General features: G+C 49.6%; 2 protein-coding genes across 2 annotated transcripts; one reads left to right on the forward strand and one right to left on the reverse strand.

Annotated features, from left to right (window-relative positions):
* Positions 1-10,297: 10,297 nt before the first annotated feature.
* LOC311194531 (olfactory receptor 14A16-like) lies at positions 10,298-11,221 on the forward strand (the record flags this gene model as incomplete). Its single annotated transcript, XM_084267641.1, has 1 exon — positions 10,298-11,221. The coding sequence occupies one exon, from the start codon at positions 10,298-10,300 to the stop codon at positions 11,219-11,221; it is 924 nt and encodes a 307-aa protein (XP_084123767.1).
* Positions 11,222-18,031: 6,810 nt separating this feature from the next.
* On the reverse strand, positions 18,032-18,958 carry LOC311194494 (olfactory receptor 14A16-like; the record flags this gene model as incomplete). Its single annotated transcript, XM_084267600.1, has 1 exon — positions 18,032-18,958. One exon carries the CDS (start codon positions 18,956-18,958, stop codon positions 18,032-18,034), a length of 927 nt encoding a protein of 308 aa, XP_084123726.1.
* Between the last annotated feature and the right edge of the window lie 629 nt (positions 18,959-19,587).

A 19,587-nucleotide genomic window follows, 5' to 3' on the forward strand; every position in this document is an offset into this window, starting at 1 on the left:
AGCAAAACTAGGAAGTTAAATATTTTCTGGAGGAAAACACCCAGTGGTAGTATTCTACAGAATTTTTATTCTACAGAATTTTTTAAACTGTGCTCCATCATCTTTCAGAACTTGAGTCATACACAGTGAAGTGTTTCCTTCCTTTTGCCCACAAGACTGTCCAAAATGTGTCTGCACAGTCCTGTGCTGAGCTGCCTCTTCCCAACCAGGGCAGTGGGCAGCACACACACAGTGTCCAGCCCTGAGCCTCCAATGGTGTCCCCAGCAGAGTTCTTGAGGACTAACAATAAAACCAGGCTCCCTTTTCTGGACAGAATTAAATGGTGGAAGGCAACAAATTAGAAAAGCTTAAAAGCACCTGAAACTTTATTTCTAGGGGGTTTTACCATATCAGATATACAATCATATGTCCTCCAAAATTTTGGTTGTCACCTTGTAATTTCTCTGGATTTAACATGGCAGAGTTTCCTCTCCACAGAACAAAGAGACTTCTGGGAATCACTATTTCCACACACCCACCCCCCACAGTGACATTCACATTTCTAATCATGTCTCTTCACTGTGAAAATCGTTATGGTTTTGCCCCAGCTGAGAGCTGAGCACCACGCAGCCACTTGTTCTTTGAAAGGCGAGGATGGGGGGTGTGCAAAAGTTGAGGGAGGCAGGGGGGAGAGGGAAGAGAAAGGGAACAAAACAAAACCAAGGAACCGAAATCTCACAGGTTGGGATAAGGAGAGTTTACTAGAATAGCAGAAAGATAGATGTAACAATAACAGGACTTTATAGCAAAATATCTGAAACTGGTGATGCACAGTGCAGTTTCTCACCGAACAGCTCAGGCCGTGCAGCTGAGAGCTGGCCCAAAAAAACCTGGAGCATCCCCAAAACTGCGCATCCTGGAGCTGCCTCCTCCTCCTCCCACCAGCCCCCCTTTTATGCTAAGCATGACATAACTGGCATGGAATACCCTCTTTGGCCAGTTCGGGTCACCTCTCCTGGCTGTGTCCCCTCCCTTCTCTTTAGTACAGAAATATGAACAACTGTATAGTCCTTGATTGCTTGAGAACAACTAGAAACATCAGGGTGCTATCAGCACTGCTCTCATCCTAACTCCCAAACAGGGCATTCCATCTACTATTAGAAAAGAAATTAACTCCATCCTAGCTGAAACCAAGACAAACATCAATGCTCTTTCCAAGAGACGGTGAGCGAATAAGCATTCTACCTGCAGAGTGAGAACCTGATGGATTGCAGGAAGAAAACTCTCTCCTTTCTGTTAATTGAGACTAAACTGGGCAAGTCCTTTCCTTCCTTTATGTCCTTTATTGATTCCTGGTGTGATGCTTACAAATGTTTTCATAACGTTCCCCAAAGAAGTATAATTTTACATGGACTGTTCACAGACCTTTTGTGGTTTGTGGCTAAACTGCAGGATTAAAATCCCACCAGGGAGTGGCAGTGCCAGCGAGGGACAGGACTGGGGCTGCCTGTGTCACCCTGTGGGGTCCTGTCTGGCGTGCCATCAGCATGGAGAAGAGTGAAGAAACTGCAGCTGGAAGGGTCCTCCTAAGCCTTCTTCAGAACATCAGCAGCTTCAAAGGCAGACCCAGGGCCTTTTGAGTATTGCTTTAGAGCAATAGCTGCAGGAAAAAGCTGTGAAAGGGTGCATGAGAGGCTTGGGTCCTCTTCACAATGAGTTTGGGAATGACAGTCTGACCCAGAAATCCTGTCTGAGCCAGGAAGTCTGTGAGGACTTGGCTATCTAGGCTTCCCTCTGCTTATGGCACTGCAACTTTGCTTGTGAAGGGCATGGAAGACACAGGCATGTGCTTCTCCCTGAAATCTGACATTGGAAATGCTCTTGGCTTGGCATTTTTAAGGTCACAAGTGGCAGAAGTGAAGTGGTGGTGGGGTGTCTTTAATTCTTCCTGAAGAAGCCCAAGCTTTCCATGGCAGCAAGGAGAGCAGGATGATGCCATGGCCATGTGAGAAAGCTGTGCTCTAGGACAGGCTTCCCAGCCTTTCAGCAGGGAATGATATTTCCATCTGCTGCACAGTCGCCAGCAGCTCCTGAGATGCCACTGCCATTGTCCTTGCTGTGTCCTGAAACAGACGGTTCTTTTACCAGGCCAATTCTCCTTCCTCAACTCCTGCAGAACCCAGGGGAGATCCTGAAAATTGCCTCCTTCTTCTACCTGATTAAAATCTCTGCCTTGGCACTTCAAAACCTCATTGGCCTCATCTCTATGTCTCTCCCCAAAGGCTGCCATCAAGTGCAGTCTGACTGCAGGTAAGGGTGGGCAAAAGTGGGGAAGAATTTCTTTTCAATGTGCAAGAGATAGACTGGGCAGGACAGAGGTCAGAGTTCCATGAAATCAGGAGCCACATTGGAAAGATATATAGGGGTTGGGCATTCAGCACACCTCAAATGACACCAGCATAGAGACAGGAAAACTAGGACCTGTATGAGTGTTTCTCACGGTGTTGGTCTCACCCACACCTCTCCTGGAATCTGGATAGACGGCCCTGGTGTGAACCAGACCTTACTGTGTTTGTACCTGGAGGCTCCTCCGCCCAGGTCCTACACTTAGTGCAGGGAGCCCCAGCTTCCCTGCTCATCTCCATCCTGCAGGTGCAGGGATGATTCACAGAGAAACATTGCCTGTGCTATAGGGCCTGGTGCTGCAATGATGAAGGCACCTTTCAAGAACCACCCAGTGAGATGGTCTTGCAGGTCCTAAGGACTTAGACCCAGCTAAGACAGCTTTTGAGAATCGGGGTTCCCAGTTCCCCTGGAAATGGTGAATGATCAGAAGGGATCTGTCTGGAACTGTGCTCTGTGGTTTTGGGGTGCTGTAGCCTGCTTGCTGAGCAGAGTGACACCACCAGCTCATGGCCCTGTGGAGAAGTTTATTTAACTCTCAACATCTTGTTTATGTTGATATCTATCCTTTCCTATTCTTGTATGGATATTCCCAGTAGAGAAGACACCTCTCATTACAGGCAGCTTGGTTTTGGCATACTGTTGTGGTTTCATACCGGCTGAGAGCCGAGATCCACGCAGCTTCCTGCTCCTTAAAGGAAAAGAGCAGGGAAAAGGGGGGGGGCGAGAGGCAAGGGAAGGGAAAAGGAAGAGGAAGGGGCAAATAACCCCAAACCCAAGAAACTAAGAGGCACGTGGGTTGGGATAAGGATAGTTTACTAAGATAACAGAAAGATACAATATAACAATGCTAACAGGACTTCAGAGCAAAAATATATGAAGCTGTTGGTACACAATGCAGTTTCTCACCAAACCCACAGCTCAGGCCGTGCCACCCAGAGCAGTCCCGGAACCCGACCGTCCCCCAAGAACCGCGCGTCCCGGAGCCGCCCCTGATCCTCCTCCCATCAGCCCCCAATATCCTGGGCAGGATGTAATTGGCGTGGAATACTCACTTTGGTCAGTTGGGTCACCTGTCCTGGCTTCGCCCCTCCTTTCTCATGAAGAGCTGAGAAAGTCCTTGACTGTCTGACAGTAACTACAAACATCAGGGTGTTATCAGCACTACTCCCATTTTAACTCTCAAACACAGCATTCCATCCGCTGCTACAAATGAAGTTAACTCTATCCTGACCAGAACCAGGACATTACCCACCCCTTATTCCATACCATTTACGACATGACCAGATCCAACCCTTTCTTTTGGGTACAACCAGTTTCTTGTTTCAGACACACATATATGCATGTACACATGTATACGCACACATGTGCATACAGGTATTATTCCCTTAGTCTGTGGACCATTCTCCTGAGTTTGTTGAGTGAATGAACATTTAGTCCATGATGATTTTCAGGCTTCATTCGTCATAACAGTCTCTCATGGTGTCAGTATGTGCCATTGGATCGTTGCATGCTGCATCTTGGGCTCTCGACCGATACACCTGACATGGTCCATGTTCATAGTCTGTGAATCAAAGATGTTCATTTTCAAAGGGAAGGAGGAAAAAGTTCAGGAACACCAGGTCTTGGTCTCATCATCGTGGCACTCTGCTTTCATTGACTTGTATGACTCCGGCTGTAACTCCATTGGTACAACATACAACAACATGCAGCAATAATAGAAATAATGAATGTACATTAATGGGTTATTTAGCAATTATTATAATACAATTTCTACCTTATTATTTATATTGGCTATTCTCAACTAAAATCAAATCCCTTTGAGGTACACATTGAACTTCTCCATCCTTCTGCATTACCCACCAAGTACAACCAGGTCCTTGAGCAAAACCAATCCCAGACACAGGTTTAGCTTTGCCTGAAGCAGGGATGACCTAAACTGTCTTCCCTAATATACTCTTCATATGCACTACTGGGACTCTGTCTCCTTCTACAGTACGTGGAAATTTTGACTGGGCAGGACCAGCTCAATTGGTGAATACCCTAATGTTAACTAACTCTGTGGCTTTGGCTAAATGTGTATCCCAGTGTTTGAATGTTCCACCACCCATCGCTTTCAGGGTAGTCTTTAAGAGCCCATTATATCGTTCAATTTTCCCAGAGGCTGGTGCATGATAAGGATAATCTATACCTAAAATGCACGGAGCTTCTGGGCCAGTCACAATTGGGTGTTTCTCTCAGTCATTCCCAGTTAAGCTCACTTCAGCCTCTAACACAGTCAATTGTTGGGATCCCCCTGTCACTCCGGAAATGCTAACAGGTTCTGTCCCTACATGATTCGATGGCATTAGCGTACACTGGGCACCGGTATCCACCAGAGCCTTGTACACTTGTGGGTCTGACGTGCCAGGCCATCGGATCCACACAGTTCAATAAACACGGTTATCCCTCTCCTCCACCTGGCTGGAGGCAGGGCCCCTCTATTGTTGCTGTGTTGGCTGTTCACTGGTGCATCGTTCTTCCTGGCAGAATCGCGTTGTGTGATTCTTTTGCCTCGCAGCTCATTTACTCGTGTTTGAAGGGCTGAGGTGGGCTGCATACCCCACTTCATCATGTCCTCACCATGGTCACGCAGGTAAAACCACAGCGTCTCTCGCAGTGTGTACCTTCTGTGTCCTGCCTTCTAGGACGATGGACGCTTTCTCCCAGTAGCTGCAACATCACTCCATACGGGTTGGGAGTTGGACACATTGTTGTCAAGTTGTTTGACCAGTTTCTCTACTGCTGCGATGACAGAGAGGGAAACATTGTCCTGATAACTCTGGAGTCGGCAGGACACCTCATATACTGTTGTGGGATCTGCATCACTCCAGTCCATTGTTGCCAATGAATTGGTGTGCCCTGCTGGCGCATTTCGTGCAACCTTACACCACATATCTGGAGTGCATAGGACGTCATCAGGATCAGAGGGAAGCTGTGAGTTGTCCAGATCATATTAAATTACCTCCCGTACAGCTAATTCTCTCAGGTGCTGGATAACTGCCTCAATGTTGTTACACTTGGGTGATTGACATGTAATGTATTCCTTTATGGGATACCTTTCCCTCAGACTTACAGTAGTCGCCTCCAGAGGATGAGGATTTCAGACTTTTCCCCAATTGCCTTATCAATGCCTATCAATGCTCAAGCATTGCTTTATCAATGCTCTAGATAGGGATCCCTAGTGCTTGGCCTCCCTGCCATCTAATTCCAAACTACTGGCCCCGTGATCCCAGCATTGGAGCAACCAAGTGATGATGTGCTCACTTGGGTGGCGGCTGAAATCTTTTCGAATCTCACGCAGCTCACTCAGGGTCAGGGATCGTGTGACAACTACCTCATCCTGAGATGGTTGAGATGGCCCTGCCTTATCGTGAGATGGTTGAGTTGGCCCTTCCTTATCCTGAGACGGTTGGGATGGCCCTGCTTTATCCTGACATTCGTCAGATGGCCCCGATTCACTTTCATCCTCATCCTCCTTCACTACAGGAACAACTTTCTTTGTGCGTTTCCTCTTTCGTACGGGAGAAACAGACACTGATGTGGGTTGATTTTTTGTTTTATCGGCAGTATCTGCTGTAGGGGCAGCAGTAGCTGCAGCGTCGGCTGGGCAGGTTGCAGTAGCCACAGTGCTAGTCACAGAAGTTACAGTGGCCTCAGTGCTAGTCACAGTGGTTACAGTAGCTGCAGTGCCAGTCATAGGGGTTGCAGCAGCTACAGTCTCTGCTGGTCTGTTTTCATTCCTTTCCCTCTGACAGTGCTGACAGTACTGGCAGTGCTGCCTGCTATCAAGCAGTATTTGGTAAATAGTGGCCAGGGCTCAGCACAGTGCAGTAAGGTGTGCATCTGTGGGAAACTTACAGCAATTTCTTTTCAGATATGCAGTCACTTTATCAGGGTCCTGTAACTGTTCAGGGGTGAAACTCCAAACCATCGGGCGTGAGAAAGTGCCTAGGTAGTTGCCCATACTCTGCCACATGCACTGCCACTCGTGATTATCTGGTCTCGCAGAAAACTCTTGAGTGGTATTCATAAACCTGTACTTAATATTTAACAAAAGCTGGACCATGTTCACCAAACCTACCAACAGCACAATGCTAGTTTGAATATCCCAGGGATATTGGAAATTTTCAAACACTGTTACCAGAGCTGTTGTATTTAGCCCAAAGGAAGAGAAAGCAGCGTAGATATTTCTTTCTGTACTCCCACGATACCAGCTGCCGTTGTTAACTCCTCCCTTTCTAAAGAATAGACAGGGCAGCAAAATCTTATACAAGTACCAGCACAAGTTCACGATCAACGATATCAATAAATACCAGAGCATCGTGACCAGAGACTGCTTAAACCAAAGTACTTATCACAACTTTGTCTTAATTACAAACGGGTCAGGGTCAGATCTACTGTTATCCCAACCTTTCGGGCCCCATGTTGGGCACCAAAAAGGCTGTCATGGTTTCACCCTGGCTGAGAGCCGAGATCCACGCAGCTGTCTACTCCTTAAAGGAAAAGAGCCAGGAAAAGGGAAGTCGAGGGGGGGGAGGGGGGTGGGGTGGGGTGGGGTGGGGTGGTGAGAGGCAAGGGAAAGGAAAAGGAAGGGGCAAATAACCCCAAAACCAAGAAATAAGAGGCCCGTGGGTTGGGATAAGGATAGTTTGCTAAGATAACAGAAAGATACAATATAACAATGCTGACAGGACTTTAGAGCAAAAATATATGAAGCTGTTGATACACAATGCAGTTTCTCACCAAACCCACAGCTCAGGCCGTGCCACCCAGAGCCGTCTCGGAACCCGACCGTCCCCCAAGAACCACGCGTCCCGGAGCCGCCCTCGGCCTTCCTCCCGTCAGCCCCCGATATCCTGGGCAGGATGTAATTGGCGTGGAATACTCTCTTTGGTCAGTTGGGTCACCTGTCCTGGCTTCGCCCCTCCTTTCTCATGAAGAGCTGAGAAAGTCCTTGACAGCATCGAGAAACATCAGGGTGTTATCAGCACTACTCCCATTTTAACTCTCAAACACAGCATTCCATCTGCTGCTACAAATGAAGTTAACTCCATCCTGACCAAAACCAGGACACCACGTTTAACATGCAGCCATTCCAGGAGCCTGTCCCAATTTTCTGAGTTGGTCCTTGTTATGCAGAGGGGCAATGCTGGCCTCTGAACTGAGGGAGCTAGGCCTCTTTAGCTTGGAGAAGAGGAGACTGAGGGGTGACCTTATTCAGGTTTAGAAATAAGCAAAGGGCAATGGGTGCAAACTGGAGCAGAGTTCCATGTGAATAAAAGGAAAAACTTTCTCACTGTGAGGGTGACAGAGCACTTGGACAGCTTCCCAGAGAGGTTGGGGAATCTCCTTCTCTGGAGACATTCAAACCCGCCTGATTGTGTTCCTGTGCAGCTCAGTCTAGGTGATCCTGCTCTGGCAGGGAATATTGGACTAGATGATCTTTTGAGGTTGCTTCCAGCTCCTAACATTCTGTGATTCTTGGACCTTGGATCCCCCTTCATGTCTCATGGACTCCCTCTGGCCCCTCAGGTTTCACCAGGTGTTGGTGTTTGAACACCTCCTTCTTGTCCTCCCCCCCATTAATTACCATGGGAGCTAGGACCAGTAGCTCCCAGGAAGCAGGTGCCTGTTTTGTGCCCATTGGAACTGGGGCAAGAGTACTCCCAGCTTCTGTGAGTTTGAGGCAGCCATGGGCCAGAGCTGCATCCCGTTCCAGCCCCAGAACTACAAAGCAAGGATGAGGTGCCTTGAGTGACTTGTCATACACCTTACCCTCCCCAAGGGGAAAGAGTCCCCTTCCTCTCCTTGCCTGGGTGTCCTGTCTCATGAGGAGACAAGGAAGGGTGTTTGTCCTGCCCAGTTCTGGTTTGATCAGGAGAAAGGACTCGTGGTCTGTGGAGACAGGACAAGTAGCAATGGCTGCAAGTTGGAGCACAGGAAGTTCCACACCAACATGTGGAAAAACTTTTTCACAGTGAGGGTGACAGAGCCCTGGGACAGGCTGCCCAGGGAGGTGGTGGAGTCTCCTTCACTGGAGATATCCAAGACCCGTCTGGATACCTATCTGAGTGATGTGTCCTAGGGAGCCTGCTTTGGCAGGGGGGTTGGACCCGATGATCTTTGGAGGTCCCTTCCAACCTCTACAATTCTATGATTCAATTCTATGACTCTTCTGGACACAAGGATTTCTCCCTAGCCAAGGGAGGGAATGTCAGTGAGAACTTCAGTTTCTTTCCAAGTGTGTCCCCTGGAGCTCCAGGGAGGAGCCCAGAGGGGAAGGGGGGTATGATGTCTTTACCTGCTGCTCTGCTGTGAGCTGGGCTGGGCTCCTGGGATGGACAGTGGGAGCTGAAGAAATATTGCAGCACTGCAGAGAGACAGCTCTGCCCAGGAGCAGCTCCTCTGCCAAGCACACAGGGCTGGGGACACTGCCTGTAGGCACCAAGGGGAGACCTGTGAGGCTGAGAGAGCTGACGGATGCTGAGAGCTCACTGGAGGACAAATCTCCACAGCACTCTGCCTGGTATGTCTGTGGGTGCAGGGCAATGCAGAGTCTGTTCAAGGAGGGATGTCCTAAAGCTGGGACATGGGGCAGTGTGTGGGGTCTGTCAGGAGGACAGGTTCTCTGTAGGACTAGAAAGTGCTACCTGGAAGGGATGCCCTTCTGCCCCATCAGAGGGACAGGGCAGGACAGCTGTCTTCTCCTGGGCATGGCTGCAGAGGTGTGAAGCAGAGTGTGCACCCAGGGGTGCACAGGGCAGTCCTTTTGAGCAGGGTACCTGTGCCCTGGGTGTCTGTGTACTGGGGCAGAGACTGCTGCTGTAAGGGTCAGCACTAAGCCTGGCTTGTGGGCTTTAATCAGGGATATAGACAGGACCTCAGGGTTAAAATAGTGACCCAGGGAAGGGCAACATAACGAACTTGTACTGTAAGAATGTGTTGCATGGGTCAGCTTTGCTCCCAGCCAGAGCTGATCCTTGAGAAATTCCAAAGAGAATATTTTCCCACAGGCAGAGTCTTTGCTTTGACTTTTCCTCTCCTGTGGGCTGTGCTGACTGTGGTAGATGAGAAATTATTTCTCCCCTTGAGAATACGCAGTGAAAACTTGATTCTCATTAAGATGTCAATGCCTGGCCTGAGCCCTGCACACACAGAGGCTCACTGGGGCAGTGCCCTGATGTCAGGAGGGGTCTGCAGAGCAGAGTTGAGCGCAGGGCAGGTTGGATGAGATCTGTGAGCACAGAGCAGGAGGGGACACGGGCAAAGAGAAGTAGCTCCAAGGACAGGTCCAGGCAGCAGGGACATTGTCAGGGAGGGAGAAGAAGCTGCTGTCAGACATGCCCTGGCAGTGGGGATTTGGTACCTCCCTGACATCCTCCTCAGTGCTGACACTTTTCCTCAGTGATCCCCTGGTTTCTGCCAATCAGCACAGGCTCTGCACCCAGAGTTCCAGGGTTTAAGGCTGAGTCTTCTCTTTGGCAGCCCAGCCCACAGTGAGGAGAACCCCCTGAGTTCCTGTCTGTTTGTCCCTCTCCTTTCAGCCTTTGCTGGAGCATTTCTGCTGTTTCCCCTTCGGCCCTTGCTGCATTTGTCCCACTGTTACCTGGGGCTCCGGGCATGTCCATTGGTGGGGCTGGAACTGAGCTGACCCTCACTTCAGGACCCCCATCTATAGGACTGAGGACTTCCCGGGTTCTCCTGCTGGGGCGCAGGCTGCCTCCCAAAATGGCCCTTAGGACCGCTCTCCTAAGGACTCTTGTGAATACAGACACAAAGTGAATTGAAAGAGATTTTCCTGAAAGAAGTGATCTCTAACTTCTCACTGTGCCTTTTCCTCCTTGGATAGGTCTCCACACTTGACAGCAGCAGATGTCCAACAGCAGCTCCATCAGCCAGTTCCTCCTCCTGCCCTTTGCAGACACACGGGAGATGCAGCTCCTGAACTTCTGGCTCTTCCTGGGCATCTACCTGGCTGCTCTCCTGGGCAATGGCCTCATCATCATCACCATAGCCTGTGACCACCACCTCCACACCCCCATGTACTTCTTCCTCCTCAACCTCTCTCTTACTGACCTTGGCTGCATCTCAACCACTGTTCCCAAATCCATGGCCAATTCCTTGTGGGACACCAGGGCCATTTCCTACACAGGATGTGTGGCTCAACTCTTTTTCTTTTTCTTTTTGATCTCCACTGAGTACTTTGTCCTCACTGTCATGGCCTATGACCGCTACATTGCCATCTGCCACCCCCTGCACTATGGGACCCTCCTGGGCAGCAGAGCTTGTGTCCACATGGCAGCAGCTGCCTGGGGCAGTGGGTTTCTCTATTCCATGTTGCACACAATCAATACATTTTCACTGCCCATCTGCCATGGCAATGCTGTTGACCAGTTCTTCTGTGAAATCCCCCAGATCCTCAAGCTCTCCTGCTCAGATGCCTACCTCAGGGAAATTGGGGTCATTGTCGTCAGTGCCTGTTTATGTTTTGGGTGTTTTGTGTTCATTGTGGTGTCCTATGTGCAGATCTTCAGGGCTGTGCTGAGGATCCCCTCGCAGCAGGGACGGCACAAAGCCTTTTCCACATGCCTCCCTCACCTGGCTGTGATCTCCCTGTTTGTCAGCACTGGTGTGTTTGCCTACCTGAAGCCTCCCTCCATCTCCTCCCTATTTCTGGACCTGGTAGTGTCATTTCTTTACTCAGTGTTTCCACCAGCAGTGAACCCCCTCATCTACAGCATGAGGAACCAGGAGCTCAAGGATGCCATGTGGAAACTGATGACTGGATGTTTCTAAGCAGCAATAAACTGCTCATCTTCTTCTGTATATCGCTGGCCATGGAACTCACATTAGGACGAGTCTGTACTTAGTAGATTTTTAGTTGTGGGGCTTTTTTTGATTCTGTTTTCCATAGTTCTCAAAATCATGGTTCACCTTCATCCCATTCCTAATGCTGTGTCTCCCAGTCTTCTGTTACCCAGACCGTGAGTAATGATGAGCTGTGCTCTTGCTGCATCATGTCTGCCTCCAAGGGGTCCAAAGATTCCTGTCTTACACAAACAATTTACAAGCACATTTTATCAGCTGAATCACTTGACTACTTAGGAACTTCCAGAAATCTACCTATGGCAGCAGGAGAGAGAATGACCTTCCCCTGTACCTGCATTACTGCTAGTCATTTTTTTTCATCTGCCTCGCCATTCAGGTGTTTCCATCTCTCCTAATGACACAGCCATGCTTAAGGACATGTTTTCAGCAGACTACGTGGACATGTGCACTTCAGTTTGCTCACAGGTTTCCACCTCTACTTGCTCTTTGGTGATTGAGAAGCTGATAAAATGTTCGGTGTCTGCCTTTAGATTCAGAGAGTTGGAAAACATCCCATCTTTAAGAAGTCTAGTGTACTGCTCTGTCAAGACGTCAGTGTGTTGATAAGTGACCTTTCTATGTATCTGGTTAAAACTGTTCTGGGAGAGAATCTCCTCTGAAACCTGACCCCCTTCACATGCTGCTTGGCTGTAACAGTCAGCTGAGGGGAGAGATTTCATGGTTATTAAACTGCATCATGTTTAACTGCTGTTTGTTGTCAGAGAAATCTGTCTGTGCCTGTGAGCACAGATGATGCCAGGAAAAGTATTGGGAGTCCCAGGAGGCCAGTTAGGGAACTGCTGCTCTATCAGAATAGCAAAGTTCTCCAGGCAGGTTTGATCTGAAGAGACTGCTTTTCCTGCCTGTCCAGATCTCCTTAGGAGATGTCTGCACCAGCACCCATTGCAGCATGCTGCTGAACTTTCTTCCATCATCCCTTTTGGTTTATATCAATAAACACATTATTGCCTCTCTCTTAAGAGTGAAGTGTATCCCTCTTACCTGTCCCATCTGCGACAGTTGGGGAATGGCCTGTTGGAGAGTGACAGGGTACCTGGGGTCCTGGTAGACAGTAGAATGACCATGAGCCAGCAATGTGCCCCTCTTGGTAAGAGGGCCAATGGCACCCTGGGGTGTATTGGTAGGGGTGCTGTTACTAGGTCAAGAGATGCCTTTCTCCCCCTCTTCTCTGCCCTAGTAAGACTTCACCTGGAATGTTTGGTCCAGTTCTGGGCCCTTCAGTTCAAGAAGGACAGAGAACTCCTTGAAAGAATCACAGAATCACAAGGTTGGAAAAGACCTGTAAGATCATCAAGTCCAACCATTCCCATCCTATGCTAAACCATATCCCTAACTACCTCATCAACCCTTTTTTTGAACACATCCAGGGATGTGTTCAATCCCCTCCCTGGGCAGCCTGTTCCAGCCCTGACAACTCTTTCAGTAAAATTTTTTTCTAATATCCAATCTGTCCCTGCCCTGGCACAGCTTCATGCCATTTCCCCTTGTCCTATCACCTGTTACCTGGCTGAAGAGACCATCGCCCACCTCTTGACAACCTCCCTTCAGGTAGTTGTAGGTGGTGGTAAGGTCTCCCCTCCTCTTCTCCAGGCTGAACACCCCCAGCTCCCTCGACCACTCCTCATAGGATTTTCCCTCCAGCCCCTTCCCCAGCCTGGCTGCTCTTCTCTGCACTTGCTCGAGCACCTCAATGTCCTTCTGATGGTGAGGAGCCCAGAACTGGACACAGCACTCAAGGTGTGGTGTGGGCTGAAAGAGGCCAGTGCAGGGCCACCAAGATTGTTAAGGGAGTGGAATACCTTCCTTATGAGGAAAGCCTGAGGGAGCTGGGCCTCTTGAGCTCAGAGAAGAGGAGACTGAGGGGTGACCTTATTCATGTTTATAAATATATAAAGGGTGAGATTCAGGAGGACAGAGCCAGGCTCTTCTAAGTGATGGTCAGTGATAAGACAAGGGGCAATGGGTGCAAGCTGGAGCAGAGGAAGTTCCATGTGAGTGTAAAGAGGAACTTTTACACTGTGAGGGTGACGGAGCACTGGGACAGACTGCCCAGAGAAGCTGGGGAGTCTCCTTCTCTGGAGACATTCAAAGCCACCTGCATGATTTAGTCTAGATAATCCTGCTCTGGCAGGGAAGGTTGGAGTGTGTGATCTTTCTAGGTCCTTTCTAACCCCCAATGTTCTGTGTTTCTGTGATTCTCTGATTCTGTGGCACTACTTCTATCACCTGTTGCAAAGTCTCCTTTACCTTCAGAAGTGCTATTCCCATTTCCTTGCTTTATTTGGGGGGTGGGGCTGGTGTTGGGCTTTTTACAGTGTAGGACAAAGGCATTTTCTCCTCATTCCCTTTCCTGCTATTCCAAACACACCTGCTTTATTTCTATCCATGCCAGTCCCTTCCGTTCTGCAGATGAACAGGCTCAGGAACAACAGCTCATTCCCAGGAGCAAAATGAGCCAGCAGAAGGATGAGGCAAAGCAAGATGGCCCATTCAAGAGTGAACATGCTTGATCTCAGCACTGGCATAAAGGAGACCTTTCTCCTGCCAAGCACTTACTTGCACACCCCCTCAGCACCATATTGCCCCCTGCTACAGCAGGGTTTTGAGGAGTTGCATGGTGTTTGGGGGTATAAACATGCTTGGGGAGTTAAGATAGGGCTGGAGAGGGAGGGGGGACACTGTTGCTGGGGGGGGATGTAGGAGTTGAGGCAGGGTATTGGGGGAAGGTATGGTGGAATTTGAAGGTGAAAAGGAAGGGGGTGGAGGAGTAATGTGGTGCTGGGGGGTATAGAGTATGCTGGGTTGTTAATGTTTGGCTGAGGGGGCTTAAGTGGTGCTGAGGAACCCATTAGTGCTGGGGGAGCGGGGCATGGGGGACACAGGGTAGTGCTGTGGGAGACATGGGAGGATTTTTGGGGGGAGGGTGGGGTTTGGGGTTTATGGAGGCATTTGAGGGGCAACCAGGGGTACTAGGTAGGTTTAAGGTTGGGCTGGATGTGGGGGTTAAATTGGGGGGAACCCATAGGTGGTCGGGGAGGTGTTTTGAGGGAGGTATAGTGCATACTGGGGAGAGATATGTTAGGATTTGAGGGGGAAAATAGGAGGTTTGGGGTTATGGGGGGTGTTGGGGGACCACCAGTTGTGCTGGGGGTTTAACACAGTGCTGGGGAGTGAGGTAGGGCGCCCATGGGTTCTGGAGGGAACCTGTGGGTGGCATAGGAAATGCTTGGGGTGTATGAGTGGGATTTCTTTGGGGGGAGCAGGGGGCCAAGGGGGATACAGGGGGGTGGGGGGTGCCTGCCAGGGTGCCTGGGAAGGATTAAGGGTGTGCTGGGGGGCAGGATGAAGGTGTGGAGGGCACCCATGATTGCAGAAGGCAGGGCATCTGGAGGGAGTAGAGGAGTGTTTGGGAGAGATATGAGGGGATTTGGAGGTGAAAATGAAGGGGTGGGGGTAATTAGGTTTTGGGGGGGGCACCAGGGGTGCTGGGAGGGTTAATTGTGTGGGCACCCATGGGTGATTGGAGGGGTGTGGGGATGATGTACAAGGGTTCTGGGGGTGGATATAGGGAAATCTGTGGGGTAAAAGGGGAGGTTCAGGGTAGTAATATGGTGCTATATGTTCCGGTTATACCAGCACCCACCTTCCAAACTGTTAAACGTCCATCAGTACGTCCCAAGCAAAAGGTGTGAGGGATGGCAGATGTTCCTGGCCTGAAACCTCCCCATGAGTACACAAGCAGCCACATAAACCTTGGGACTAATGAATTCCCAGCCAAGGGAACAGTCCTAACAGTGCCAGCGGTCATTATCAGGCTCTTCCATAGTCCAACATTGAACATGCTGAACGTCCAGCAATGGAGTCCCAGGGTCTCTAACACCTATTGCTGGCATTTCATTGGAGGCACCACAAGTTGGAGAGACACCTGCAAGCACATGTGGATCATTAAAAAGATGGAGTTTCCCTTCAAACAGACCTTGACAAACTTGCACAGGTGACCCAAAATTGGCCGAAGAGGGTATTCCATGCCAATTCCATCAAGCTCAGCATAAAGGGGGCTGGTGGGGGGGAGGAGTGCAGGGCTCTGACCTGTACAGCCTGAGCTGTGTGGTTTGGTGAGAAACTGCACTGGGCATCACCAGTGTTGTATGTTTTACTATCTTTTTGTTTTCATTTCCCTCCCTTCCCCCTGTCTCCAATCCCTCCCACCCCACATCCTCCTCCCAAAGAGAACGTGGCCTCTTGATGTCCAGCTCTTGGCTGGAATGAAACCATGACAAAAGGTTCCAGCACAACACCCACACATCAAGACAGGCTCAGACATGACGGGTGGAGAACAGGCTGGAGGGAGAAGAATTTGGTCATTCCAGGGGATGCCATAGCAGTCAGAGGTGCTGAACAGGGATCTGCCCATGAGCACATTGGGCTGCACTGGGAGGAGAGTGGCCACGCAGACAAGGACCCTTCTCGTCCATTTGGACTCAGCACTGGTGAAGCCACCTCTGGAGCAGTCAGTCCCAGTGTGGGGCTCCCCGGTCTGGTGGAATGTGGAGAAACAATTGTGTGGTCACAGAAAGTCTGACCAGATACAGTTAGGGGTCTTGTGTGGAGAGACTGAGAGACCTTCTTTAGCATGGGGAAGTGCAGCCTGAGGGAAGCCCTCATGTGCTACAGGGAAAGAACATAAGAAAGGAAGTCCATGTGAAACTGCAGCTTTGAAGGTCAGAGTGGACGTGAGGCTAAAGAAATATCATTCTGAGGGCAGTGCTGTGGTGTAAAATGTCACTTTGAGGAAGAGTGGGTCAGCTGGTGGCTTTGTGTTTGTGGGAACAGCTGGTGAGGACGGAGAGACAGCCGTACAGGCAGGGACATCATGGGTTGAGAACATGGTCAGGAAGGGGATAAGGTGCCTGCAGGGAAACAGGCACAGGTGTGGGGAGCTGTAGGATGGACTGTGGTACAGATGGCCGAGGGTGCTGGACAGGCTGAACGGGCCTGATAGAAACGAGGTCTTTGCCCCCTTGGCTATAGTTGATGTCCCTGCCACAGAGCCTCAGAGGAGACACATTGTCCTCATGGCCATGGAGCATCATTGCCTCCTTGCACCCAACCCAGGGGAGGGCACAATGTATTATACCACTGTCCTTCCCTTGGTGTCACACTCCCCACATCCCAAGGAAGAGTCCTGAGACACAGGTGAGGGTCAGGATCTCCCTGCCCAGGGGCTGGGGACCAGTGCTTGGCATTTCTGCTTCATCAGAACAAGCCAGGGTGTCCTCAGCATCAGAGCTGCCTGTGTTGTGCCTGTGTTTGTCCTCATGGCCTCCAATTGTCTGCTCTAACGAGCCCCTGGGGAGGCTTTGTCAGTAATGGCTCCCAGTGGGGCCTGTTAGTGCTTCAAGGTACTTTGGGCATTACTCCTGACTTGAACTTCTTGAGAGGTTTCTTGAGTGTCCTTTTGGTATCTTGAGGTCTGTGGACTCTGAAGAAAAGACACCATGGGACTCATTAACACCCAGAAATCCCTTACAAGCATGGCTCTTCAACACATTTTAATTAAAAAAATTAAGACTTGTATGACTAATTGGAGAGGTGAGTTTGAATGATGAAAATTTCAAAGGAGTTTCACAATGGAGGATTTTTTCATAGGAAAAGAAGTTTCTGTCATATCTCAGATCATGGAAGAAAGTTCAGCAACATGCTGCAATGGGGGCTGGTCCAGAGGTCTCCTAAGGAGATCTGGACAGGCAGGAAAAGCAGTCTCTTGAGATCCAACCCTGCATGGAGAACCTTGCTCTTCCCCAAGCCCAGCAGGTCCCTCACTGGCCTCCTGGGACTCCCAACACTTTTCCTGGCATCATCTGTGCTCACAGGCACAGACAGATTTCTCTGACAACAAACAGAACAACTATTTAATAACCCTGAAATCTCTCTCCTCAGCTGCCTGCTACAGCCAAGCAGCGTGTGAAGGGGGTCAGGTTTCAGAGGAGATTCTCTCCCAGAACACTTTTATTTGGATACATAGAAAGGTCACTTCTCAGCACACTGAACTCCTGACAGAACAGTTCATTAGGCATCTGAATGATGGGATGTTTCCAACTCTCTGAGCTCAAAGCAGACACCAGAGAGCAGAAAAGTGAAGTGCATGTATCTACCTGGTCTGGGTAAAAACATGTCCTTCGGCATGGCTGTTATATGAAGAGAGCTGGAAACACCTGTATGATGAGGGACATAACAGAGGCAGACAGATGATAATGCAGGTATAGGGGAAACGTGTGTATTTCTTCTGCTGTCAACAGTACCAATGCTGGAAATACCCAAGTTGTCAAGTGATTCAACTGATATATTTGTGTTTGCAAATTTCTTATTTTTCTTCTGTAAAAGAAAAAAAATCAGGAATAATTTTGGTCTTTTGCAAGCAGACCTCATGCAAAGAGAGGATAGCTCGTCACAACGCAGAATCTGGGTCACACAAAACCTGGAGATACTCTATAGGAATGGGACGATTATGGACTGTGTTACAGAATCACATAACTTTAGGGGTTCAAGGGATCTCAAGAGATTACCAAGTCCAAATCCAATTTCTAAGATAGCCTAGAGAAAAAAGAATGAAAAAACCCCTCAACACTAAAAAAACCCTGCAAACCTACTAAGCACAGACTAACATGAGTTACAGTGTCAGCGATCTGCAGGATAAGATAAGCAGCATATTGCTGCTTAGAAACATCCAGTCATCAGTTTCCACATGGCATCCTTGAGCTCCTGGTTCCTCATGCTGTAGATGAGGGGGTTCACTGCTGGTGAGAACACTGAGTAAAGAAATGCCACTACAAGGTCCAAAAATAGGGAGGAAATGGAGTGGGGTTTCAGATAAGTGAGCATGGCACTGCTGAGAAAGAGGGAGACCACGGCCAGGTGAGGGAGGCACATGGAAAAGGCTTTATGCCTTCCCTGATCTGAGGGGATCCTCAGCACAGCCCTGAAGATCTGCACATAGGACACCACAATGAACACAAAACACCCAAAAGCTATAAATGCCCCAACTACAATGATTCCAGTTTCCCTGAGATAGGTGTCTGAGCATGCCAGCTTGAGGATCTGAGGGATTTCACAGAAGAACTGGTCAACAGCATTGCCATGGCAGAGGGGCAGTGAAAATAAATTGGCAGTGTGAAGCACAGCAAGGAGAAACCCACTGGCCCAGGCAGCTTCTGCCATGTGGACACAAGCTCTGCTGCCCAGGAGGGTCCCGTAGTGCAGGGGGTGGCAGATGGCAACGTAGCGGTCATAGGCCATGACAGTGAGAAGACAGTACTCTGTGACGATCAAAAGGAAAAAGGAAAAGAGTTGAGCCACACATCCTGTGTAGGAAATGGCCCTGGTGTCCCACAAGGAATTGGCCATGGATTTGGGGATTGTGGTTGAGATGCAGCCAAGGTCAGTAAGAGAGAGGTTGAGGAGGAAGAAGTACATGGGGGTGTGGAGGTGGTGGTCACAGGCTATGGTGATGATGATGAGGCCATTGCCCATCAGAGCAGCCAGGTAGATGCCCAGGAAGAGCCAGAAGTGCAGGAGCTGCAGCTCCCGTGTGTCTGCAAAGGGCAGGAGGAGGAACTGGCTGATGGAGCTGCTGCTGTTGGACATCTGCTGCTGTCAAGTGTGGAGACCTGTCCAAGGAAGAAAAGGTAGTAAGAAGTTATGGAACTCTTCTTTGAGGAAAACCTCTTCCAATTCTTAGGGAACACACTCAGATTGACTCTCTGTATTCAGGGAGAGTTTTGTCAGGTCCTTTTTGGGAGGTCTGCTTTGTGCTGGATGGAACATGCCACTGCTGGGAGGAGGGTCAGCTGTGGCTCTCGAGAACTCAGTCCTGCCTGGCAGCAGTCAGTAAATAGAAGGATGGTGTGATCTCAGACTAAATCCCCTGTAGATAGGAACGAGCTTTTCAGCACTGTCACTCCAATGTCACCTGAGGGCAGAGCAGAGCTTTGGAGCTTTGGTTTTCTCCTGCCTGTACCTGAGGGGTGTTTCTTCTGTCAGAGATCCCTGACATTGCCACTGCAGTGCCAGTGAAACCTTCCCCTGAGTGCAGCGTGGGGACAGCTGCTCTGTCCATCAGCCCTGGTCTCAGCTGTCCTGTGTTGGGTGCTCTGTGATCACACCCTGGTGTTCCCTGTAGAACATCAGTGTTGGCACTGCAGGGGATATCAGAGATTTACCAAATCCCCACTGCCATGGCATTTCTGGGAGCAGCTACCTCTCCTTTCCTGACA

Source organism: Gallinula chloropus (assembly GCF_964237585.1).
Source record: "Gallinula chloropus genome assembly, chromosome: 8".
Classification (NCBI taxonomy): domain Eukaryota; kingdom Metazoa; phylum Chordata; class Aves; order Gruiformes; family Rallidae; genus Gallinula; species Gallinula chloropus.